This window comes from Doryrhamphus excisus, chromosome 17 (genome assembly GCF_030265055.1).
Source record: "Doryrhamphus excisus isolate RoL2022-K1 chromosome 17, RoL_Dexc_1.0, whole genome shotgun sequence".
Classification (NCBI taxonomy): domain Eukaryota; kingdom Metazoa; phylum Chordata; class Actinopteri; order Syngnathiformes; family Syngnathidae; genus Doryrhamphus; species Doryrhamphus excisus.
Genome location: NC_080482.1, coordinates 1174574 through 1199132, shown reverse-complemented (window position 1 = coordinate 1199132; position 24559 = coordinate 1174574). Strand labels below are relative to the sequence as shown.

Genomic DNA, 24559 nt, shown 5'->3' with positions numbered 1-24559 from the left:
GATTACCTATACGGCTACACCTTGCCTGACGATGGCGACTTCGGGAGATGCGTTTACGAGCGCCACGGAGCCTATTTTCTTCCCGCCGTCTACTCCGTGTTCTTCGTCCTGGGAATTCTGGGGAACACCCTGGTCATCTGGGTCATCGTTTGTGGCTTGCGACTTCGCAACATGACGGACGTGTGTTTGGTAAATTTGGCGGTGGCCGACCTCCTGTTGGCCGCCTCCCTCCCCTTCCTGGCCCACCAAGGGCGGGACCAGTGGATATTTGGGGACGCCATGTGTAAAACGGTGCTCGGCATCTACCACATCGTTTTCTATGCCGGTATTTTCTTCATCACGTTAATGAGCATCGACAGGTACTTGGCCATTGTGCACGCCGTGTACGCCATGAGGGCACGCACTCGCTCCTTTGGGGCGGCGGCAGCGGGCGTGACGTGGCTCGCTGGGTTTCTGTCCTCGTTCCCTGAAGTCACGTTCTTACAGACCGTACAGCAGTCCGACCCTTCCAAAGCCTCGTTCTGCTTCCCCGTCTATACCAACCGGGACGGCACGAGCTCTCACTTCTGGGGCGTCTTCAGCCTTTTTAAAATGAACGTTTTGGGTTTGTTTGTCCCCGCGGCCATCATGGCGTTCTGCTACTCACAAATCATCCGGCGGCTGCTCTCCAGCCAGTCGCCCAAGAGGCAGGCCATCCATTTGGTCCTGGTGGTGATGGCGGTCTTCTTCGTGTGCTGGGTGCCCTACAACGTGGCGTCCTTCTTCAGAGCGCTGGAGCTGCTGCACATCTACACGGAGTGCCAAAGTAGCAAAGACATCAGGTTGGCTTTGCAAATCACCGAGATGGTGGCTTACCTTCACAGCTGCCTCAATCCTGTGCTCTACGTCTTTGTGGGGGAGAAGTTCAGGAGGAACCTGCTCAGGTTGATCCACAGGGCTCCGTGTGGGCTGTGTCGGCTGGTCAGGGTGGTCCTGCCTCAGGAACATCTCAGCAGGTCCTTCATCTCCCAAACCACCAGCCTGGATGAGAGGAGCACTGCGGTGTAAAGTGGCAGCCATGTTTAGTTTGGGGGGCTTTCATGGACTGGAGATCAATCATTGGGTGGAGATACACCCACTGGACATTACATTAGGTACACCCAGGGACAAAGTAAAAAAAAAAGGTTGGAGGGGGCAACACTTTGTCATTTTGTCTTGTTCTTGTTTTTTGCTTTGTTTTAGTAAAAAGGCCATGCTAACTACAACAGAGTATTAGGGATAATACTCTAATACTTGAGAATATTAGGGCTGGAATTGAAAAATACAAATATTCTGACATTTTGACAAGAAAGTCATAAATGTATGACTTTGTTGTTGTACTTTGATGAGCAAAAAAAATTATATTTACAAGAATAAATTAAAAAATAATTTACGAGAATAAAGTTGCAGATTTACAGGAATAAAGTCTTAAATTTATGAGAATAAAGTCATAAATGTACAGTGAAGAAAATAAGTATTTGAACACCCTGCTATTTTGCTATTTCTCCCACTTAGAAATCATGGAGGGGTCTGAAATTTTCATCGTAGGTGCATGTCCACTGTGAGAGAGATAAACTAAAAAGAAAAATCCAGAAATCACAATGCATGATTTTTTAACAATTTATTTGTGTGATACAGCTGCTAATAAGTATTTGAACACCTGAGAAAATGAATGTTAATATTTGGTACAGTAGCCTTTGTTTGCTATTACAGAGGTCAAACGTTTCCTGTAGTTTTTCACCAGGTTTGCACACACTGCAGGAGGGATCTTGGCCCACTCCTCCACACAGATCTTCTCTAGATCAGTCAGGTTTCTGGGCTGTCGCTGAGAAACACGGAGTTTGAGCTCCCTCCAAAGATTTTCGATTGGGTTCAGGTCTGGAGACTGGCTGGGCCATGCTAGAACCTTGATATGCTTCTTAAGGAGCCACTCCTTGGTTTTCCTGGCTGTGTGCTTCGGGTCGTTGTCGTGTTGGAAGACCCAGCCACGACCCATCTTCAATGCTCTGACAGAGGGAAGGAGGTTGTTCCCCAAAATCTCACAATACACGGCCCCAGTCATCCTCTCTTTAATGCAGTGCACTCGTCCTGTCCCATGTGCAGAAAAACACCCCCAAAGCATGATGCTACCACCCCCATGCTTCACAGTAGGGATGGTGTTCTTCGGATTGTACTCTTCATTCTTCTTCCTCCAAACACGCTTATTGGAATTATGACCAAAAAGTTCTATTTTGGTCTCATCTGACCATAAAACTTTCTCCCATGACTCCTCTGTATCATCCAAATGGTCATATGCAAACTTAAGACGGGCCTTGACATGTGCTGGTTTAAGCAGGGGAACCTTTCGTGCCATGCATGATTTCACATCATGACGTCTTAGTGTATTACCTACAGTAACCTTGGAAACGGTGGTCCCAGCTCTTTTCAGGTCATTGACCAAGTCCTGTCGTGTAGTTCTGGGCTGATTCCTCACCTTTCTTAGAATCATTGAGACCCCACGAGGTGATATCTTGCATGGGGCTCCACTCCGATTGAGATTGACCGTCATGTTTAGCTTCTTCCATTTTCTAATGATAGCTCCAACAGTGGACCTTTTTTCACCAAGCTGCTTGGTAATTGCTCCGTAGCCCTTTCCAGCCTTGTGGAGGTGTACAATTTTGTCTCTGGTGTCTTTGGACAGCTCTTTGGTCTTCGCCATGTTACAAGTTAAAGTCTTACTGATTGTATGGGGTGGACAGGTGTCTTTATGCAGCTAACGACCTCAAACAGGTGCATCTGATTCAGGATGATACATGGAGTGCAGGTGGACTTCTAATGGGCAGACTAACAGGTCTTTCAGGGTCAGAATTCTAGATGATACACAGGTGTTCAAATACTTATTTGCAGCTGTATCACACAAATAAATTGTTAAAAAATCATGCATTGTGATTTCTGGATTTTTCTTTTTAGTTTATCTCTCTCACAGTGGACATGCACCTACGATGAAAATTTCAGACCCCTCCATGATTTCTAAGTGGGAGAAATAGCAAAATAGCAGGGTGTTCAAATACTTATTTTCTTCACTGTATGTAAATGTAAAATTGTTTATCTACTTTTAAAGAGTAAACCCGTAATCTCAGAATATTTTTATATTCCTAATACTATAACAAATTTATAAGAATAACATCACAAATTTAAAAATCAGAAAAAAGCCATAATATTACAGGAATAAAGTCCTACATTTAAGGGAATAGGGAATAAGTCTTAAATTTAGGGGGAAAAAGTCAGTCAGTCATCCATGTTTGAGATTTAAGTGGGGAATAAGATTATACATTTATGAAACTTTTTTGAAACTACATTTATGAACAAAATTTTTTTTTTAAATAAAAAAAAAATTCTTGCAATATTACAACTTTTTTTACTTGTAAATTTACAGTAAAGTCCTAAATGTACAAGAATAGTTCTTCAGGAAATTGTGTATTGTTTAAATGGCAAGTGAGAAACTGAAGCAGAGCGAGTATGTGAGATGTTGTGAGGTCACGTACTCGCTGATGCAAGAGGAAACGAGGGCAGTAAAAGAAACCTCGAAGCCTCAACGTGCAAGTCATGCCATAAACGCACCGCTGAATTCATCTGCATGTGTTGTGCAATAAAACGCTTTTGATGCACAGCCAGTCATCTTCTATGTTATTGCTACACCGTTAGCAGGTAGCTACCGTTTATCATTCATCGGCTTTTAAAAGCTATGCCATTTTCCACAAAAGGCTTTTGTCTGCATGGCGTTGTAGTGTTCGCCTCTAAATCATGTGATGACACCCCCAACATTAAAAAAAGTTCAGTTCCCACAATAAACATACAAGGACTTGCTCCTTGAACGTTTAATGGCAAAATAACACGACAAACTAAGATATTTACAACACGAAGTAACATGTAAACACCATCTTCTGTACAGAGAATATACATGCAAAAGTAAAAATGACGTCATCATACAACATTCAAATTGACACGGGCGCATCGTCAGTGTTGCAGGTTCCAATATTTCCAATATGAAACAGTCACTGAATGAGGTTTACATCCTGGCTGGAGGCCAACCGCCCCCCGGCCCCCCCGGCCCCCCCTCTCTGTACATCTTTACATTACCGGGAAGAGGAGGAGGAGGAGGAGGAGGAGGAGATGGGCTCACAAAGGCATTGACTTAATTACAACATATTATGCTGACTTTCATCAGCAATATTTTAAGGAACTCAGATGCACAAAGAAAAATAGAAAATGTGCAGAACTACTTCTTCAACTTTGCCGTCTTCTAATCAAATTAGAAGCAAGTTTTCCTTTTCCTTTGCTTTCCTTTAGCTACCATACCGGACCGTCGGGACAAAAAGTGGCTCCATAAGTTAAGCTCCATAAGGTCTCCTATATGTCTATACGCATATATTCATATACGCTATCTGCCTAACTTAGCTCGGAATGCACACAAAAGCAAGCAAAGCCAAGTCCAGCTTTTCCTCAGCAGTGAAATCATAAATCATAAATTAAAAGTCTTAAATATTCCGGTTCCCTGCGCTCTCCATAAGTTAACACGACAAATCATAACAACATCGGAAATAAAAGCATCGACAACTTTGGTATTGTTATGGAAAACAAACTAAAAAAGCATAAGTGCCTGATTCTTTTAATAGTACACATTTGATACATTTTTGCAGATATTAATACTGAACTTAATACAAAAAGAGTTAACACAATACAGACGTCTATCGCAGTACCGGGTACGTACATGCCTTTTTTGTGGTTAAAGAATACGGCTACAACACAAGTCTTCATAAATAGTTGCATACATGTTGAAGCTGCAACATTGCACATGGGAACCGATGCAGAATGCGTGCGCGTCCATCTTTGCTCCTCGCCAACATCCTTCCTGCAAACAACGTAAGACTTTCAGTCGAGTGGCGACCGATGAAAAAGCGACGTGTTTATTTACAAATAAGGCGCGGATCGTAGAAGCTTTGCTGAAAAGGTTTTGTTCACGTAGTTTGTGCCGACGACGGCACGCACGATTGCACTCCCGCGAGGGGAACCACGGTTTGGTCTTCACGGTGCTGGAAGGACAAGCGGGCCTCGCTATCGGCCGCCGCTTGGCTTCCATCTCCCTGCTGTACTTTCCCTCCTTTGCTCCTCTAGAAGGTTCATTTGATGCTAAGTGTACACTTTGACTTAGAAAAAGTCATCTCGTTACAAAAACAAGCTTGCGGTCAACTAAAGCAGCCTGGCCGTACGCTTGTCTACTTCCTGTTTCCTTTTTCTCCACGCTAAGTCGGGTTTTTGTGCAGGCATACACGCGGCACGCCGGGGTTGGGCAGGGAGGGGGCGGAGTCAAAGGGTTTATCAGCAGACGTCAAATCAGTCAGTCAGCAGCAGCAGGACGCTTGTGGATCAGTGAGAGAGAAGGTCATCGGTGAGGAGGAACAGCAGCGAGGTACTTCCTGTCACATGTGGTTGAGCAGGCGGCTGTGAAGGAAGGTCTTCAGGGTCCCGATGGGCCGGGCGTCGTTCTGGTGTTTCCGTCTCTCGATGAAGGAAATGAGTCTGGACGTGTCCAGGTGCGATGCGCTGTGATGCTGCGATGATGGCGGCGGCGGCGGCGGCGATGCGGCGTATCTGCCGTCCCTGTCCGTCACTCCCGGAGGACGCAGCCAGCGGTCCTGGAGGCAGAAGGTCGCCGACGGCCGCCGCTCGGCCTCGCCCTGCAGCAGCAGGCACACGAAGTCGCGGGCGGCCGCGCTCACGCCTTCGAAGTAGTCCTCCGGGAAGCTGAAGTCCAGGCGGCAGATGTTCAGACACGTCTCCTCCAGGCTCTCATCCAGGAAGGGCGACGCGCCGCTCAGCACCACGTAGGTCAGCACGCCTGCGAGGCAGCCATGAGTCGACGTTACATGCTAACAACATACGTGAGCTGGAACGGGACACACACCTAAACTCCACATGTCGGACATCAGCGAGGCGGGCTGACCCAGGACCAGCTCCGGGGCTGAGAACTCCGGGCTTCCCACCAGAGGATGGATGAAGCAGGAAGGCGGGTTGAGCTGGACGGCATCTCCAAAGTCAGTGAGCTTCACCACAGGCTGAGAAGACACTTGTTCCACCACGATGTTCTCGGGCTAAAAAGCCAAAAAAAATAAAACGTGTTGGGGCGGAGTTAGGACAGGAAACCATGACGGCAAGGGGGCGTGTTTACTTTGAGGTCGAGGTGCGCTATCCGCCAGCCGTGCAGGTACTGCAGAGCTTCCAGGATATCTCGAAGGTACAGAGCCACCTTCTCCTCCGTCAGGTTGCCCCAGCTCACAATGTAGTCCAGGAATCGTCCTTGGTCGGCCCTGAACACACCAGCACCACACCAACGCCACTTTGGCGTCACAAACATTCCGTGGAAGGTCTCAAACTTCTAACGGGATGGCGTACGCTAGCGTGCAAACTTACATCTCCAGTATCAGGACGTAGCTGTTGGCGGTCTCGTACGTGTCCAGCAAGCGGACCAGGTTGGGATGATCCACGGTCTGAAGGAGTCTGATCTCCTGCAGAACCTGTTCCCGACGCAACAGCTTCTTGTTGACGTGTTTGGCCGCCACCGTCCATTTGCTCCCTCGCTGGTCGCAACGCTTGGTCACCGAGAAGCGGCCTCTGGGAAACGCCACAAGAGGATTATTAAGAGGATTCCACTTCAATTATTCTGTGGCGCTCCGATATAGACACGGCGAGTCCTGTGGTTTGGATATTATTGTGGAATTCTTACCTTCCGAGTTCAGAAATATCCGTGTAGTGGGACTCGAAACCGCGTTTCCAGATGACGCTGCTGTTATCATCGGGGGTTCCTGGGAAAAAACAGGAGGATGTTCACGATTATGATGAAGTCATCGCCATTCGCCGAGCATCTCAAACGGCGTCCGTGTGGATAAGAACGATATCTGGCACACGCCAGGACCAAAGTCTCTCACCTGACACTCTGAGGCTGGCGGAGGAGGTGACGGAACCCGCTGCGTTCATGGCCACGCAGGAGTACGTGCCGCTATCCTCGTCAGACACCTCCAGGATACTCAGAGTCGCCTCTCCTGTCTCGCTGCAGAAACACGCACGTATCGTTTTTTTTTACTACGAGAGCCGTCCAGAAATACGACATGACGATGGCGAACATGAAGACCTGAGGACCCTTCCCTCGCCATCCGACCCAAACAGAAGTAATGGACTTTGAACCTGTAGGTGATGCTGTACTGTCCGTTGTTGCTCAGCGTGCCGCCGTCCGGCCCTCGCCAGGTGACGGCGGCTCGGGGTCGACCGCTCACTTTGCACCTCAGAGTCACATTGTCGCCGCTATCGCATGCTACATCGCTAAGCGGGATGAGGAACTCCGGAGGAGCTGCAAGGGAGAAGAAGAAGAGGAAGAATGAGAGTCGCTGAGTCGATGCTTGTGTATCGTTACGTCATACTTTGGAACCGAGGGCGTCACATGACCCTAAAATGCTAGATATCAGAGATCGTTATATGCCCCGTTTTCCGGACTAGGAGTCGCTAGGTATGTATAATGAAAAAGAAAAGTCGCATATAAGTCGCACGGGTCCATAAGAAATGTATTTTATAAAATCAGAGACCAATAAAAATAAACTATGTCTCATATTATTTAATTATTATTATTATATATTTTTATTATTATATTTTATTATATTATATTAATTAAGAAAAAAATATTATTATTATTATTATTATATAATTATTAATTATAGCCAATCAACATAATTATTTACTTTGGCTTGTAATCTGCAGAATAAGATTTTCTTTTTGGGGGCATTTGTATTCCATCTTTCCGTCTCAGTTGTCTTTGTAAGTTGATATTTACATTATAAATGTAAATAAATAAAAATATAAATAAAAAAATCTGTAGAATACGGCGATTATCAATGAATATTTTATTCAAATTCTTGCGTCGGTGTAAGTCTGCAGCAAAACAGACGGCGTTCCCGCTAATTAATGAGCGTGACGGCGGCCAACTTGGAAGATCACATGTATTGGCTTTCCAAACTTCCTGTACTTTGGCTGTGTTATCTCCAAAGCAGAAATTGTGTGTGAATTTTGCAAACATTAATATTGACTTCCACTGCGAATAGAGGATACAATTACAGTTACTATCAATTACAATAACAACCATGGAATGTAATTTCACCGAAAGCTGAAACTAAAAGATCCTTGTGAAGATCCCTGCAGGTTCGGAGAATATAACGTCTAATTAAAATATCGTCAGCGCAGTCAAATAAAAATAAGAGTGACAAGCATCCAAGAATAGATTATGCTTGATTGACATGCTTGGGATTGACACAACCATGTGACCTACCATCATAGATGGAGTTGGTGTTGAGAAGCTGTAATAAACACAAAGACAAACATAAGCTGCCAACATAAAAAACGACATTCCAGAAAGAAAAGAAGGACGATGGTTTCCACTCTCCACCTTGCCAGAGACTTTGCTGGCCAGGTTATCCTGAGATTTGCGGTATCCGTTCTCCAACTTCCTGCCTTCCTTGTCTCTTTTCTCGGACTTGCGGCGGATACGAAGTGCAGTATGCCATGAAAGTGATTTTCTAAACCCAAGAACAGAGATGACATCACCACTGACCTTTTCCAGGACATATTTCTTCCTATTTAGGCGACCAACGTCGTCTTACTTGATGGTTCCCTCGGGGAGTTCAGGGGTGGTGGAGGATGAAGTATGTCCCAATACGAAGCCAGGAATCCAACCCTCGGCTGCGGGGCAGTGCTCGTTTGCGGCCCGATACACCAGGAACATGTTCTGCTGGTTGCTGGCTAGTATTTGAACCACCTCACCCTGCGCCACGCTGATCTCGTCCTCCTTCACGGCCACGTAGTCCTGGGTCACCAACATGGTGGACACGCTGCTGCTGCTGCTGCTGCTTTCACTCTAGTGAAGACCACAAGATGGGAAGGAGCATGAAACATCTTGCAAACATGAAATAATTCATATTTAATATCAATCAAATGTATGATTTGATGATTAAAGGTGCAAGCGTTAAAGGAAGCAGGTTAAAGTGCTCGGCATCCTGGACGTGTTGATAGAACAGGAAAAGGGAGTGATGACTTTTGTCACATGACATTCGAAGGATAGGCCCCCGTCCACATGGGAACGCTGCTGCCGGAGTGGGAAGTACTCACATGTACACGGGAACGGATCACCGAGTGGAAAGGATGTAATACACAAGGCTCACCTACGTGTGGCGCTATACTGTACATGAAGACAGAACGCATGCATAAATCCGTCTTCCGCTTCCCAAGGCTGATCTTAGGAGAAGTGGAATTACTGCGAGTCATTTTGGAGTATAAGATATAAGAGTATAAAATACATCAACAAAGTTGAGTCATGCCAGTGGAAATATTCAGATATTCATGAAATCCACTCATTTTACATTCTCCTACTCTGGAAGCCGTTTTCCAAAAAATACAGTTTCAGGACACTCGGAAGGCCGTTTCCATGTGGATGGGAGGCTGAAAAGATCCAATATTTGGACCTGAAACCTTTCCGTGGGGGTGACTCCTAAATCAGCGTGGAAACACACGAGTCCACGTTTGGAGGACTTAGACTGGGCGAAGAAGGAAAGGATGTGATGCGGTCAAAGAGGCGTTCGTGTGTTAGAGCTGGTTCGGGATTAGGATTCCTTCTTAGAAGAATGACTGGAAAAGGTGAGAAACGATGCTTGTCAGGTGTTCAAGGTCAAGGTCGTACACAGCGAAGCCGAAAGAGAATGTGAAGTGGAAAAGCGTCTCTATGGATGAGATCTTCTGTTAGTAGAAGAACCAAATGCTGGTCTCACTCGCACGCTGGCTGAGGTTAGTGCACTCGGCTAGCCGTTAATCTCCAGCGGAGTCGTCGGTGTAAGCCATTCTCATTCTGACTGACAGCGGCCAGTCCGTGAAGGCGGGGTTAGTGGCGGCGGGTTGCTTGTCCGAAGCCAAGACCTCAACCTGTCCTTACCCCGTTGCTGTGGGTGGAGTGTACGGACTGCTCGCTGGTGGAAGAGCACGTGCTCATGCGGTCCAAATCCTTACTGTGGGCGGAGTGGCGGTGATGAGGAGGGATCCCCCTGATGAAGGACTCCCCTCCGCCAAGACCGTCCCCCACGTAGGAACTCGGTCGCCGTGTGGGAGAAGCAGGCACTGGCGGGACCGTAGGCCAGAAAGGGTTGCCCTTATGAGCGGGGCTGGATGGGACCAGGGCGTCCTTTTCTCCTCCAGGAGACTGGGGCGAGACCAGAGGCGAGACCAGAGGCGAGACTGTCCTGACTCGGGGGTTCTTGAGGGCCAGATGCAGAGGAGGGACCGCCATTTGTGGGATGGCGGCTGCTTTTTGGCTTTCTTCTGAGCCTCCCGAACCGTGTCTGACGCCTCGCTCCAAGTTGCCTGCCGGTCTGATGCTGTTAGCTCCGCCTCCATTGCTCGCATCCGACTCCATCTTTTGCTCCTCTGAATCCAACAGTTGGCCGTTGGAAGGGTTGCCGGGATACAAGTTAGAGGGGCCGGACTGAGGGTGGCAGGGTGACCACGTACCTGCTGATCTGTCAGGCCCCTCGGGGCCCGGGGGGTGGTGGTGGTGGACTGGCTGGGGGAGACGCGAAGACGGCTGGGGAATTCTGGAGGGGCGAGAGCGAGGACCACACAAGGAGGAGGAGGAGGAGTTGCCTGCCGATCCTCCGGAGCCGCCGCCGCCACCTCCTCCACCCAGACTGGCGGTACTGGTGGAGCTGCTGCCTCCTGGAAGGCCTCCGGTACCACTGCTGCTACTGTTGGGTGGACCCCCAGGCCCACTGCCCCCCACGTGGTTCCTCTGGTACTCTATGGGGGACGTCAGAGCTGTGGCAGAGAAATGAAAAGTTACTGGTTTTCATCCAATGTTTCGACCCTGAACTCGTCACCAGCAGAAGAAACACAGTCAAACATTTCCAATTTCCAATTTGGGTTGCCAACGTTGGGACCTCTCTCACCATTGAGGAAGTTGCGCTGGTTCTCCAGGATCTGGCTGACGTGGTGGATCCAGATTTGACTGACTCCAGGACTCGTGGAATGGAGGGCGTACCTCTCCACGTTACCAGCAGAAGACCTGGAGGTCAGTGTGAACTTGCAGGGATCTTCTGCATTTTCTTCCAGACCCAACCAGCTCACCTGCCATGGTGGGACGGGATGAGATGAGCGCCGTAGGAGGACAGGAGTGGTGAGAACCAAACGCTCGTAGGATCAGACTAACCTTGATGCTGTTCTTGAAGAGGTAGCCAGGAGTAGAAAAGCCCTTTTTCTTGTCCAAGGGTTCACTGAATATAACAATCTGCTCAAAAAGGAAGACTCTCCTCTCCTTCATTCTGGACAAAAGTCCTCCATCCTGGTCTGAAACCAAAAAGGTGTCTTGGAGGAGCAACCTGCCCTGTGCTACAATTTTACCCTGAAGATAGAAGGAGAGCAGAGTGTCAAGTCTTGGGAGGGGAGGGGGTGAAATACTGAATACTGACATCTTGTGGCCAATGACAAAACTACAACTACTACGACGACTACTACATGTAAAAGAATAACTGTACAATATCAAAGTTATGAAAGGTGGTACAAATAAATCCTTACACGACCCCAACCTTCATGTCAGCCATAACTATGGTGATGATTGGACACCATGTTGTTTATAAATATCAATATTTAAAAAATAATAATAATAAAATAAATAAATAAAGAAATAAATATCCATATATCAATACATTGTGCGTGAATAAGCCCATCTACCTGCCCACATGCACACAAAAACTTTAAATTATTATTATTTATTCAAAATTATTTTAATTATTTGTGCAATTTACTGTTTACGCTGTACTTTGTTGTTCATATTTGATGTCATCTATTTATTTACCACATTATTATTATCATTATTTATTATTATACGGGAGCCAGGCATCCATCCATCCATCCATCTATAGTAAAACCATGCTTTTTGTGTTAGAAGCAAAACAGAAGTCGTTCCAATGTTAATAAAAATGCGTGATGGCGACAAAAAGTAAACGATTGTTAACGTGTTTTATCTGTTAATTGTGTGTGAATATTGTGAACGTGAATAACGGCCTTCACTGTAAATAATTTTACCCAATGTAATTACAGCCAATTCCCATCAGGTTTCTGTGTCCATGTAACAATTCCAGCCATTTCATTTCACCTACGACTAACAACGCCACTGTACACGTGTTCGGAGGTCATGTCATACACGTAAATGCCCGCCATTCATTTCCCAGATGCTCAAACAAAGCCAACTATTGTTAGGCTAAACTAAAGGCTAAACTATTGACAGCAGTCTTACATCAAAGCCTTGAAGGCGTCCAACATTCATCATGTCGTTGCAGCGCTTGGGAACCACACACATCACCTCTACAGCTTTCTGGAAGGAAGGAAGAGAAGCAAACGGACTTCAAGAATCATGCATGCATGCGTGATGTCACCGCATCATCTTCTGTTTTAACATCTACTCCTACTTTGGTTCGTTACAAACGTGGTCAAGTAGGGACACTTTCAGTTCCGCCCTGGAACGGAGCATTTAGTCTTACCTCCAGCTCCGTAGAATCCACTCCAGCCTTCTTAGAGACCTTGAGAAGATCCTAGTCATGATAAATCACAAAGTCTTCAGCAAAAATGTCCATGAACCGTAAAAACAAACACGTGGCGGCACGTTACCTTGAGGAGTAGCTGGTACTTCATGATGCGTTGGACAGGCTTGATGAGCAAATCGGTGATCTGCAACCTGTGTCCCAAACGCTGCTTAAGCTCCTGATGGACAGATAGCAGGATTACTACATCTGGCCTACGAAACAAATGTTTGATTAAACAATTATTTGAAACGCTTACTTCAAAGTAAGTGTCAATGTACTCAGACACAATGTGCTCGGATTTGGGCTTGTTCTGGCAGTAGACGATGTACATGTGGAACCGCCGCTCCTGCAGGACGGAGAAGACGGGAAGTGGGAAGAAATAGCACAAAATAAAAGTATCCGTTAGCCACATAAACATTTGATGGTTTAGCATTTATCTTATATTAGCTATCAGGGCTTGTCCATTATTTCTTACTATGCTCCTCCCCCAGATATGAAATACTATTAATAATCTTTTATTTGGCTGTACAAACCACTGTATGAGTTGCTGTCACCAGCATCGTTCAAGCATCAATAACGACCTGTTGTGAGTACTGTCTTGTCCGACCTTCTCCCCCCCCCAGGGGTGCCCGCCCCACCATGGAGAAACACGGTGTAAAGTATACCTGTTTGACAAATAAAGAAGCAAGTCTATCAGGATCCTCCAAACACTTCTCAATCTCCGCCAGGAAAAAGCTGTGGACAAAAGGTATCATTTCATAAAAAGACACATTAGGATATTAGAGATATATATATATATATATATATGTATTTATGATGAATCCAGGATGCCAAGGAATAAAGGCTATGGCCATACTCTTTGTGCCAGTCGTAGATCTGATGGATGTTTCCAAAGACCATCTTGTCTTTTCCTCTCATGTCATCTGGAACGCCTTCTTCCTTCATCCGACTCATGTAACCCTGGGGGGGGGAAACCGCCGTGAACATTTTCAACTCCACAGCACATTAGGATCATATATATACTATATATGCTCTACTATATACGTATATATAGTACAGTACTTGGGCTCATACTACCTCCACTACTGATCCCAAATCTCGGACATAGTCTCGTTCGGTTTCCACCAGCTCCAGTAAGACATAACTAAAAGACAACAACAGAAAGCAATCATCATATCGGAATATTGGCTTCTAGTACACACAATAGTCGGCCATGTTCAGAAGAACACAAGACTCACTGTCTTCTCTTGAGAAAGCCGGACTTGCGCTCGTCCACCTCGTCCATGGGCGAGGAGGACGAGAGGAGGGAGTTGTCGGAGGGGTTGAGGGAAGGAGAGCTGCTGTCACCTTGCTCCACGGACAGAGAACTGGGACGATCCTCCAGGGACTGCAGTGGTGGAGAGCAGAGGGCGGTCAGATGGAGGGACGGGAAGGAGAACATAAAAGTAACTTTTAGACTCAACTAAATTGTAGGGTTTACTTCCTCTTTAAGTCTTCATCTTGGAAAGACATTTTGGACAATTCAACACGTCCAACCTTGTGGGAACGTTGTGGGAAAAGCCCTATTTTGTCACAAACACAAACCTACTGTGGTTGGATGAAAGCTTTGTGACCGCCGACATCTTATTATTCTCTTGTTATATTCAGGAGGAATGGACAACACCAAGTTGATATATTTTCTTTCACTTCCTGTTGTCACTTCATTGCGGTTAAACTACTTGACAAAATATCCACTAATGGCCCTGAGTAATACTACAGCTGCGTATTTCATGGTTCATGTTGTGGCAGTGAGGTATTTGTAGCGCTTTGATCCGCAGGAAACCGCATTTTCTAAGAAAAACATCCGGCCTCCAGACACACTTAACCAGCGTAAGGCCAGTGGAAATGTCTGCATTGGGAACGCTGGTGAGTGGAATGGTCGTTTGTTGGAAAAGACGACAGCGGGCACGAGTCCCAACCGTCCCAAATGACGGGTGGGACACCGCGCATTTGTATTTCTCACCATCTTACTCTTCACCAGCTCCTCGATGGCGCTGACGAGTTCTGCAGCACTGGGAGTCTCTGAACTGCTGGGCCGAGCGGACAAGCGGGTGGCGGACTGGCAAAGAAAAAAGAAACAAGAAGAAGGTGATGATTTTTGTATTTGACATGAGATGATGAACTAATCCTGACATCTTCATGCATGCAGAAGCCCTGAAGCTTCAGTGGCTGCTGCTCTCTGTGTTTGTGATCGCGCTCACCAGTGGAGGGTTCGGACCCCGACACTCCACATGTTCAAATAAGGACCTGGCGGGTGTGTGGTCCCTAATAAAAAGGTTAAATCGGGGCCAATCACAGGTCGGTTTGGGGTAACACGGTAAAGGGCATGCTCTGGGGTTGGCTCAGCCGCTCAAATAAAAACAAAGATGGATGTTGTTCAATACTCCATCAGTGACGGGGGCAGTTTGAGGCACAACGGCAGGCAAGTGGCAGTCCCATAAGCCTCATGAGAACATGGACAATGGAGTATTATTTTAGTAACAACATACGTAGTCACAACACTCCGATGGTTAGTGTCAATCGTCAGAGGAAAAGTCAAGAAAATAGACAAAAAGAAAAGAAAAAGGCGCGGGGATGAAGGTGGTCTTCACATGGAAAGATAAGGGAACTGGGAAAGAAGAGAGGCAGAACAGAAATCAACATAATGCTGACGGACAGAACATGCAGCCATGAAGAACATAAGAGGAAAAGAAAGGAAATATGGTTAGTGCCAAGGCAAATTGGATTTTTACAAATCTATTTTTAGAACATGTAGAATAAAAAAAGTGGAAATGCGCTGATAAAATGGATGAATTAAATGATCAATTTAAATAGGAAATATGGATATATGGCTATAAACAAATGTACCGTGAAAAAAAAAATATGATATTGATATTTCTCATGTCCAATGGGGCAAATAATAGATATAATAATTAGTTAGTTTTTCATATATTTACTAATTATAATAATTATCTACTTAATTATCCTGTTTATGACCTAAGTAGGATTTTTTTATATTATGTATATAAGAAAAAAGAGAAAATACGAAAAAAAGAAAAAAAAATGTAAATGTGCCATAAATGCTCCAATTGAAGCCTCTATTGATTAACTGCAGGGTCGCTGATCCACAAAAGCAAATATCTGAGCAGTTTGGGTATTTTACAACATTGGTTCTGTTGCCACGTGGACGAGGAGAACTTTGTTTTTCTTTTGACTTTCTGATCCACGCCAAATCATCATTCAAGCGCACCCATTTGTTATTCACCACAGGGTGTCACGTTTCGGAAATAACAACCTCGGCTCCAATTAAAAGGCCGTCCTATTTGTGGTTTAACTAAGAAAAGTCCCGGCCATTGTGGACTTGTTCCGTGCCGACCCACCTTATCATCCTGGGAGTCCGGCTGCAGCAGGCTGTGTTGCTGGATGGCCATGGGGGGGGGGAGCGGGACAGCATCAGCCCCCTCCTCGCCTTCCTCCTCCCCGCAGCTCTGCATGCCGGATGAAGAAGACTTGGAGAGCGTGCCACTGCTCAGGCCTTCGTTACGCATGCGCTGGAGGGGGAAGAGAAACATCTCCAGATGATTGGTGATGAAGTCCAACCACAGAGAAGAACCTGCTCAGACTCTTCTCACCTCCTCCAGCGTCTCATCCTGTGGCGTGGCAGCACTGTCGTCAGAGTCCTTCTGAGGGCCTTGCATCACGTCCAGGTTCTTCCTGGTGCCTTCACGGTTCTTTTTGTGCTTGTGAGCCAGCTTCTTGACATGACCGTCCGCCTTGCCGGAGCTCAATCGCCTAACGGGGCTGGTCAGCCACTTCCTTAGGGTGTTCCCGGGGCGTTTGGGGCCAGGGGAGCTGTGTGGCCCCAGGGTGTGGCTGGAGCCCGGCTGCAGGGTGTCATTGCTGGATACAGACAAGGTGTCTGGAGGTGGGCGGGGAGGAGAGGAAATCTATTAGTTAGCAAATGAGTACTTTGTAAACATGGCATCCGTTTCAACACAACAGTAACGGCATGAATGCTCGTCTCGCTCAGCGGGCGGACTTCATACCGACAACATTTATTTCGATAAGCATCATTAGTTCGCACCCAGGATCCCCAACTTGTTCTCAGAGGCGTACGTAGGTGGTCATTTCTATTTTTGTTATGTGTGGTGATGAGAACATTCATTCAGGACAAAGGATATGCTGCACGCTTCAAAAAATATCCTCTCTTCTTATTCTCTTTCCATCTTCCGTGTTTTTGAAGTCTAACTTCGTTATCGCAATGTCGACCCAACTCTGATACCATACAACATTCCTTGGACATGACTGTTGACCTCCAATAAAGGGGGGGGGGGGGTACGTGCTCCTAGATGCTACCCAGGAAGACCTTGAACGTAGCCAGGTCACAAGAAATCATCCGACATCCATGCCCCTTCCCCGGCCACAGTGGGCGGCTCCTCCCGCTTAACACGCTTACCATGGGAAGCCAGGGCGGCCATCTTGCAATCGAAGCGAGTGCGCTTCACGAGCCTCCTACGCTGCCCACACGCGTACGTCCGAGTTGAGTGGAACATACGCCAGCCTTCTAAGTATGCACTCACGATTAAAAGCTACAAATTTCGGATGGAGGGTACGTATATGTAAATGTAACACGTACGTACATCGGGATGAGTCCCGCTGAAGCGCTCACGGTTCACCGATGGAATGATTTTATACGATTTTATATTCCACACATGAACACATCATTATTGCTGTGAATATTTACTTACATGGTTTTATTTCTACTTCCTTTTGACCAACTTTTATGATTGATGTGGTGCATCAGTAATGAAAGATGGATGTGGTACATCAGTAATGAAAGATGGATGTAGTACATCAGTAATGAAAGATGGATGTAGTACATGAAAAGTACTTTTGTACCACAAAAGTAATGAAATGCCTCTCATGCTGTTCTCAGCTGCAGCGGAACCAAGACTCCAACTTGTCACTTGGCACAGGAAGCGCTCAAGTCAAGATGCACAAGTAAAGTGTGTACGGGGGCCGACGCTGACTCAGAAGCTACGCCTACACGATTGTTGACGTCATGTGACCTTTCAAGTTACGGAACATCTCGAACAGCCGGCGGGTATGATGAGGGTTCGCGTCTACAGATCTGGATGCTTTGCAGTAGCCTGGCACTTTAGGGAGTATTTTTCCATGTTAAACAGCATCTGTCAAGGATTCATACTTCAACGCAGCCTTTCATAGTACAGCTTAGTACAGTATAGTACAGTATAGTACAGCATAGTACAGTATAGTCCAGCGTGTACAGTATTAGCCTTCGCCTGGAATAAATGGATGCGAAGGTGCAGTCATTGTGCCTGGAGGACCTTTAACTGCTTCTATGAAGCAAGTGTTTTCACATCATGTACAGGAGAACAGGTCTCAGAAGAGCATCCCCATCAGTGCCATGAAGATTCCCAAACAATCTCCTCCCATGTCTAGAGCTGGCTGAAGGCATGCAGTGATGATGCAGTGACAGACACAGTCGTTCATCCTGCAATATTTGACTTTCTTAGCCATTAATCAGCGAAGTTCAAGACAGAAACACAGGCGAGGTATGAGGAGGCTGTTGGCCTAAAAGGGACAAGATGGAGAACCTGTACTCTAGATGTTTGCATGGAATTCTGTCGTCACGTATGATTAGAAATGTTTGAATCACTTGCCAAAAGGTGGAATAAATGAAGACAGACCGAAATCTAGCTGGAATAGGTGCAGATTCTGGAAGATCTAGAAAGCTTTCGATGCGGGTTATGGTGTGTATCCGCCCCTTAGGAGTCCAGAACCCAATACAAAGGGCCCAGAATGAGCATAGGTCCCCTTTCATGGTCCGTGGGTGGTGGTGATCAGACGAGAGGTCGGCAGCCTTGACAAATTAAGGCTTGGAAAATAACCTCTGAGGACACACTCATGCACACAGGGGGCTTGACCTTTGTCCTTTTTGGTTTGGAAGGTCATTGGATGAATTTCCACAAGGCGGCTATGTTCTCGTCTAAAAAATCAAAGCCAAGCAAAGCCAAGATCTGTCAGTGAAGAAAGCAAGAAGGAAACTATAAGAATAAAAATGAGTGCATACTTTGGTGCTGATTCAAGTTAGAGGCCATTTTAGCCAACCAAAAACGATCCAATTTCGAATATCAGGACCCGGAGCGCATCGTAAAAGGTCAGCATGGAGAGATGAGTTGCAAGCCGTCCTTTCCACAGTCCAACAGTCAGCTGATATCCCTGACATCCAGCCATAAATACACAAAATGGCGTGTAGCACAAGAGATCATTTCACGCTCCTCTAAAAACTGCCAGAATTTGAACCCTACAGGTCGGTGTCCCACAATAGGATGGAGGGGAGTAATCCGAAAAGTGGCTCTAATTCTGCAGGAGCATGCCTGCGATTCCAAAGGTGTCACCAGGGGAGCGTCTTCGAGTGGGCTTGTATCTTCCATGGGAGATGTGGTAGAAGCGCACCTTTTTGGAAGCAGAGGCTCCAAGAGAGGAGGACGTTCCTCTGTGGTTCTCTTCTCGAGACATGAGGACAATGCATGCTGAGAAGCTCTCACCACCGACAGCCACATTTAGGAAGGGCGTGTAGTTGGCATGGGCGATAAGGGAGTGGACACAGCACTCGCTTCGCATTCTTAAGTAAAAACACGCTCACATTTTTAGACTCTCCATGTCTACGCGATGAAGGTAAGAAGCACGGCATCCATTTCTATTCAGCTGCGTCACCTTCTGCTGACAAGGACGGTAAAATAGAAGACACCTGCCCTAAGATAGCGTTGCTTTACTTTTACATGGAATGTCATACATTAACATTAACATTAAGTAACAGTGCCGTATGTTGTCAGTCTAAACGCCTTACCCAGGTCCAGCAGCCAGAACTTGCAGTTGTGCGAAGGTGCTCCCTGTGCTGAATCCATGGGGCAAAATGGGTACAGAGACACTAAAGACTGGATCCCATGGGCCATGTCAGTCAAAAACGTCCAACCAGTCCGACATGAAGCAACCCCTCACATCATCACAACTTGGAATTCAAATGATTTCTTGCAAAAAATTTGACTTCTTTCCATAAATACGTGGACCATGGAAGTCAAGTCCAGAGTGAGGAAAAATAAAAAGTCCAATGCAGCATGAGAGAGTTTCTCCCTCCCTCCCTCCCTCACTCCCTCGCTCCCTCCCCCCCTCATGAGTGGGTTGCTACGAGGACATTGGGCGAGCCTCCGCTGTGTGTGTTCCAAGGGAATGTCTGGAAACATGCTGTGCATGGACCATATTATCCTTTGTGGGTACACCTACTCAGATCGAGGGGGCGGGCGCATATTTAACAAGCACGAGGATGCACGGAACTTGTGCACGACGCCTTGAGACCAATATAGATAGAGTTATGAAATCCGAGCAGCGCAACCTCATAAAGTGCAGTCAAAAGAAGCGTACAGTCAAGGATGTTCTCTTATTGATGTTTGAAATTCCAACAACTTTTTTAAAGTGCCTTTGGGCCACACAGGCTGTTTAACTGACAAGAAGGTTTCTTTGGTCAACTCTTTCATCAAAAATGATGAATTAATTTACTCAAAGAATTCCAGGCATCAATTATTTAACATGATTAAATTTAACAGTGGTTACACCACTCAGATTGCATCATGCAAACACATTCTGTGGAACATCTACCTTTATTTCTAACCTTCAGTGACTTCCACCGCCAATTATTCCCTGCTTCCAGGAATTGGGGAGCTTTTCACTCTAATCCCCGAAACGGTCACACTTCTGCAACGCCGAACAAAGTGGCCTACACGGTGGCCAGCGAACACAAAGGAGCGATAAACCTTTTGTCATCCTTGTCGACTTCATCCTCTGCTGGAGGAGAGCTCCTTTACAAAACGTCTCCTCAAGGTCGCATAAAACATAGAAAGAAGGCAACCAATGAAAAGCAGACCAAAGACTAAAACCAGACCTTCTGCTGGCAGGAAGACGGGCACCGGAAGATAGGCATTCTCACCTTCCATTTCTACATAAGGAAAACGCTCAGCTAATTCTCAAGCTGTGACTTCCAATATCATTTCATAAATAAACACAGCCTCCTCTTATGAAGGTGCCAAAACAATATTTGTATTCCGCGTTGCCATAGAAACAAGCTCTCCTGCACTCACCCACTCTTTAAGACGACACAGATGCTTTGATGGTTGGATCTGTGAACATTTATGTTCCTGGTTAACGCTGCAGGAGCCGCCAGCCTTTTAAACAATCTTTCCATCAGCTAAGTATGGCATAAATTATGTGCAACAATCAACATGGAATGGGAAACAAACAAAAAAAGACGTCTTTGCTGCCATGTTTAAAAATGTTTTCTTTTTGTGTATTCCTCCTTTCCTGGTCCATTACACCAAAATACACAACAGTCTATGATGCATTTCCACCGGGCCTATACATAGACGTGTAAACTAAAGCCACACAAAGTCACATGGTTGTTTACCATGAACTTGTTCACCGCCAGACATCCCCTCCATTGTAGAGGATCTTTCAAGGCACATAGGACATTCTAGGTGTTCTAAGGTTATATGAACGTACCTAACGCATATACGACTTATGTAATTCTACCAATAAAGCATCAAAAAAGTGTAGAAAAGAGGAGAAAAAAAGTTTTGGATACATTTCAAGCAGAACTTTCACTTTGACCCAAATGGAGCCATATAGCGGTGTTTAGTCAAAATATGTAAACAACTATGACACAACATAACAACACGAAAATGGTTGTTTTACATCAAAATAATACACTAGTTCCAATTTTCACATTTGGAATTGAACATGCGTTGACATCTCGTTTCAATCAGTAAACGTCTGCACGCTGCACGGCTCCATGACTTTCCACTTCCGCCTTGCAGTGGAACGCTTTCATACGTGGAAAAGACTTAGCAAATGCCGCCTTGTGGCTGTTTTTACAGTTTAAAACACCACTAATCATGGCTCTGCTATAAAAAGGTTAAAGATGTATAAATATGTCTAAAAGACATATTAATGTGTCTTTGGGATCTGGCATTTGGGTTGAAAAAAAATTGTCTTTTTAACACGTCTTTGAGTTAAAAGCACCACATGATGACTGCCATCAGTGACTTAGACGGCTCCACTGGGCATACTGGGCTCCCAGTGAGCCAAAACAACAGCATCCATCAAGGTCTGGGGCCTTCCCCTACCTTTGTGATTGAAGAGACCCTCCATCTCCATGGAGGACCTGGAGTGTGCGATGCAGAGCATGGAGCAGGGGACAATGCCCTCTTGGGCAGGAGAGCGGTCCGTGGTCCGGACCAGGCACCAGTCCGGTCTGTCGTGGAGCCGCTCCAGAACCTCCACCGTCTGGCCTCGTCGAACTGTCAGCTCCCCGCTGCTGCCCCCGTTGGTGGCCACAAAGTCATGGATGACCACCGTCAGCTCGCAACCGCCGGACAGCTGAAAGAGAAAGAAAGTCTGCTGTTATCTTTGGATGTTTGCTCGCTGCGAAGCTTTTCTAGAACTGACCCCCGCCCGGGCACTGCAAGATGGCTGCCCATCAGCAATTCTAGACCCGTTGAGTGGCACAAAAGACAATCCTGATATGTCATTTCTATGCCAATATGGGCCAGTCGATATTATTGGACACCCCTAGTCCATCCCAGGAGGAAAATACATTATCCCTTCATATTTTGGTTGCAGTCATATGGACAGAAAGTAAAGCACATTTCCATGCTAGTACAAAGTATCACATTGACATTTCCGCTCTGACTGCCTGACTGCTGAGAAAACAAAGGAAATCAATTACCAAGTAAATAAATTTGTGATTTTTCAGGTCAAAGGTCACATACACCAAGCGTTCACACTCGCCTTCACACCCCTGGCCAATTTAGAGGCTCCAATTAAAGCATATTTTTGGAGTGTGGGAGGAGACCCAAAGAAAACCCACGTAAGAAACCCCACAGAGATGTTCCGATGGAGATTCAAACATGGATCTCCTGATTACAGGTTGCATAATTACTACTTTAATTAAGCCTGTCAGAGCAGCATTCATTTGATGATATGTTGTGGTTGCAGTGTGCCGGCATGCAACGAGCCTTCGTCTTTTCAGTAACACGAGGAGCAAAATATTAGGAAGTTTGATGTCGTTGGGATTTGTGTACGACTGTAAAGTACAGTCATAATCATAATACAATCATAATACATGGTTCAATGAAAGTGAACTATTGAATGAATCAGCAACATATCAATGCATGCAAGGTTTACCACTGCTGAGGCGTTACACGTGATGACCGCATCAACGGTACCGGTATGATTATCAACGTACCCTTTGGTAGTGAGGTAAAGCCAGCGAGCTGAGAAGCTGAGAAACGGGATGAGCGATCCGTTCCTCCAATTTTTCCATTGTTTTCCACTCCCTCATTGTGAGAAAAGTCCCAAAGTGTCCAAAACCCTGACAGCGATCTGACTCTACGCTCCGTTACACCAACTGTCTAGAATGACGTTCACTGGGATCGAACCTAAGCTAATCCACGACTCTATAGTAAACAGCACTCTATTGAAGTGGGAATCAATCCTATTCAGTACAGTAAATCCATCGCTGCCTATGAAATATCCTCCGGAAAGTCACGCTGATGGCAGTTCAGCAACAAAAATCCACCAGGAATGGAGTGGGAAAAACTCCAGTGAGGTGAGTTGTCCGCAGTCTCGGTTTTGGAAGTCTTGGGTCGAGAGAAAGCGGTGAAGACTTTAAAAGGTTCTTTCCTGTCTGGCATTAGAGGCGAGCATCCTCTGCGAGTGGGAGGCTGAAGCAGCTGACACACAAGTCAGTCACTAAAGCGGATGCACACAGGAACATGAGCCCTCGCATACAAAAAAAAACACACAAACACGGCAGTGTCGCCGCCTCCTGAATGAGAGGCTTCACACAGAATCCTCACAGAGAGGGATAAAGATGCATTCAAGGCTGGGAGATGAGCCGGAATATCTATTTGCATGTGCGATTGTGCACAATTAAACGGTGCATTCATGCCAGGTTTAAACCTACGAACACTTGATCAGATTCTTGCTGGACACACGAGTGAGTTTTAAACGCCAACGAGGTCACCATGCATGAAGCAGACATGCATGGCTTCACTTTGCAGCGACTTTGGACTGGAAAGTATCGACTGATTCTTCTGCAGTGGTGTGTACGCGTACGCGTATGAGTGTGTTCGCTTTGCTCACACCGAGCGTGGGAGGACAAGCCTTCTGTGGCGCGATTACCAGATATAACTGGAGTCGGCTGTCCCCGCTCCCGGTGAAATTCTCTTAGACGCGCACACTGCATCAAATCTCCGTCACAGATGGACTGTCACTCGACGCTTCCACAGGAAACGTGTTGCAAAGACACGCTGGCATGTCCGCGGGCTGCGCTAACCGCAGGTCGATGAAGAGGATGCCCGTGATGGAATGCTGTGAACACATCTTTATCTTCTATCAGTCTATCCTTGGTGGTGGAATGGCAAAATATGAACGTTTAAAAATGACATTGTCGATATGTTTGTTTGAAAAATAAAAAATTAATTTGAAATGTGAGGAAACTGACCATCAACTATAGCGAGGTCCGAATATCCAGGGGGCGCTATTGGCATAGAAATGACATATATGGCCAATAATGACATTGGCTGACAAGTGGTGACGTTCCACTCCACATCCGAGCTCGGCATATCCAAAAATCTCAAATGCACTTTGCACTTTATTGAGCCAAATATTGTGTTCTATCGTTGCCAGCATTATTTAATTTGATTCTTATTTGTCAAATTATAAAGATTACTTGTCAATGCTAGCACTATGTGTTATTTTGGTTGACTATTGGTCATGACTTTTTAACTCTTTCAATACCA

At 46.0% G+C, this 24559-nt stretch overlaps 2 protein-coding genes across 9 annotated transcripts in view; one reads left to right on the top strand and one right to left on the bottom strand.

Moving 5' to 3' along the window:
• Window positions 1-27: 27 nt before the first annotated feature.
• LOC131105448 (C-C chemokine receptor type 8-like) lies at window positions 28-1047 on the top strand. Its single transcript, XM_058053581.1, has one exon. The coding sequence runs from the start codon at window positions 172-174 to the stop codon at window positions 1045-1047; it is 876 nt and encodes a 291-aa protein (XP_057909564.1). The 5' UTR covers window positions 28-171.
• Window positions 1048-3859: 2812 nt separating this feature from the next.
• The window catches only part of triob (trio Rho guanine nucleotide exchange factor b), a 71765-nt gene continuing 51065 nt past the window's right edge, over window positions 3860-24559 (bottom strand). For 6 of the 8 annotated variants that reach the window (XM_058052917.1, XM_058052915.1, XM_058052919.1 and 3 more), the window contains 25 exons: window positions 21881-22133; window positions 16313-16599; window positions 16061-16231; window positions 14665-14760; window positions 13901-14049; window positions 13740-13806; window positions 13519-13622; window positions 13328-13397; window positions 12919-13008; window positions 12748-12840; window positions 12621-12671; window positions 12377-12454; window positions 11291-11482; window positions 11031-11208; window positions 10025-10899; window positions 8703-8956; window positions 8489-8618; window positions 8372-8399; window positions 7240-7402; window positions 6984-7105; window positions 6782-6860; window positions 6469-6669; window positions 6227-6365; window positions 5963-6149; window positions 3860-5896 (listed from right to left, as the gene is read on the bottom strand). In XM_058052917.1, coding sequence (XP_057908900.1) covers window positions 5478-5896; window positions 5963-6149; window positions 6227-6365; window positions 6469-6669; window positions 6782-6860; window positions 6984-7105; window positions 7240-7402; window positions 8372-8399; window positions 8489-8618; window positions 8703-8956; window positions 10025-10899; window positions 11031-11208; window positions 11291-11482; window positions 12377-12454; window positions 12621-12671; window positions 12748-12840; window positions 12919-13008; window positions 13328-13397; window positions 13519-13622; window positions 13740-13806; window positions 13901-14049; window positions 14665-14760; window positions 16061-16231; window positions 16313-16599; window positions 21881-22133 — 4476 coding nt within the window. In that variant the 3' untranslated portion in view covers window positions 3860-5477. Of the gene's footprint in view, window positions 5897-5962; window positions 6150-6226; window positions 6366-6468; window positions 6670-6781; window positions 6861-6983; window positions 7106-7239; window positions 7403-8371; window positions 8400-8488; window positions 8619-8702; window positions 8957-10024; window positions 10900-11030; window positions 11209-11290; window positions 11483-12376; window positions 12455-12620; window positions 12672-12747; window positions 12841-12918; window positions 13009-13327; window positions 13398-13518; window positions 13623-13739; window positions 13807-13900; window positions 14050-14664; window positions 14761-14902; window positions 15349-16060; window positions 16232-16312; window positions 16600-21880; window positions 22134-24559 lie in introns of those variants that run through there. The other 2 variants (XM_058052922.1, XR_009119880.1) reach the window with 2 other exon arrangements.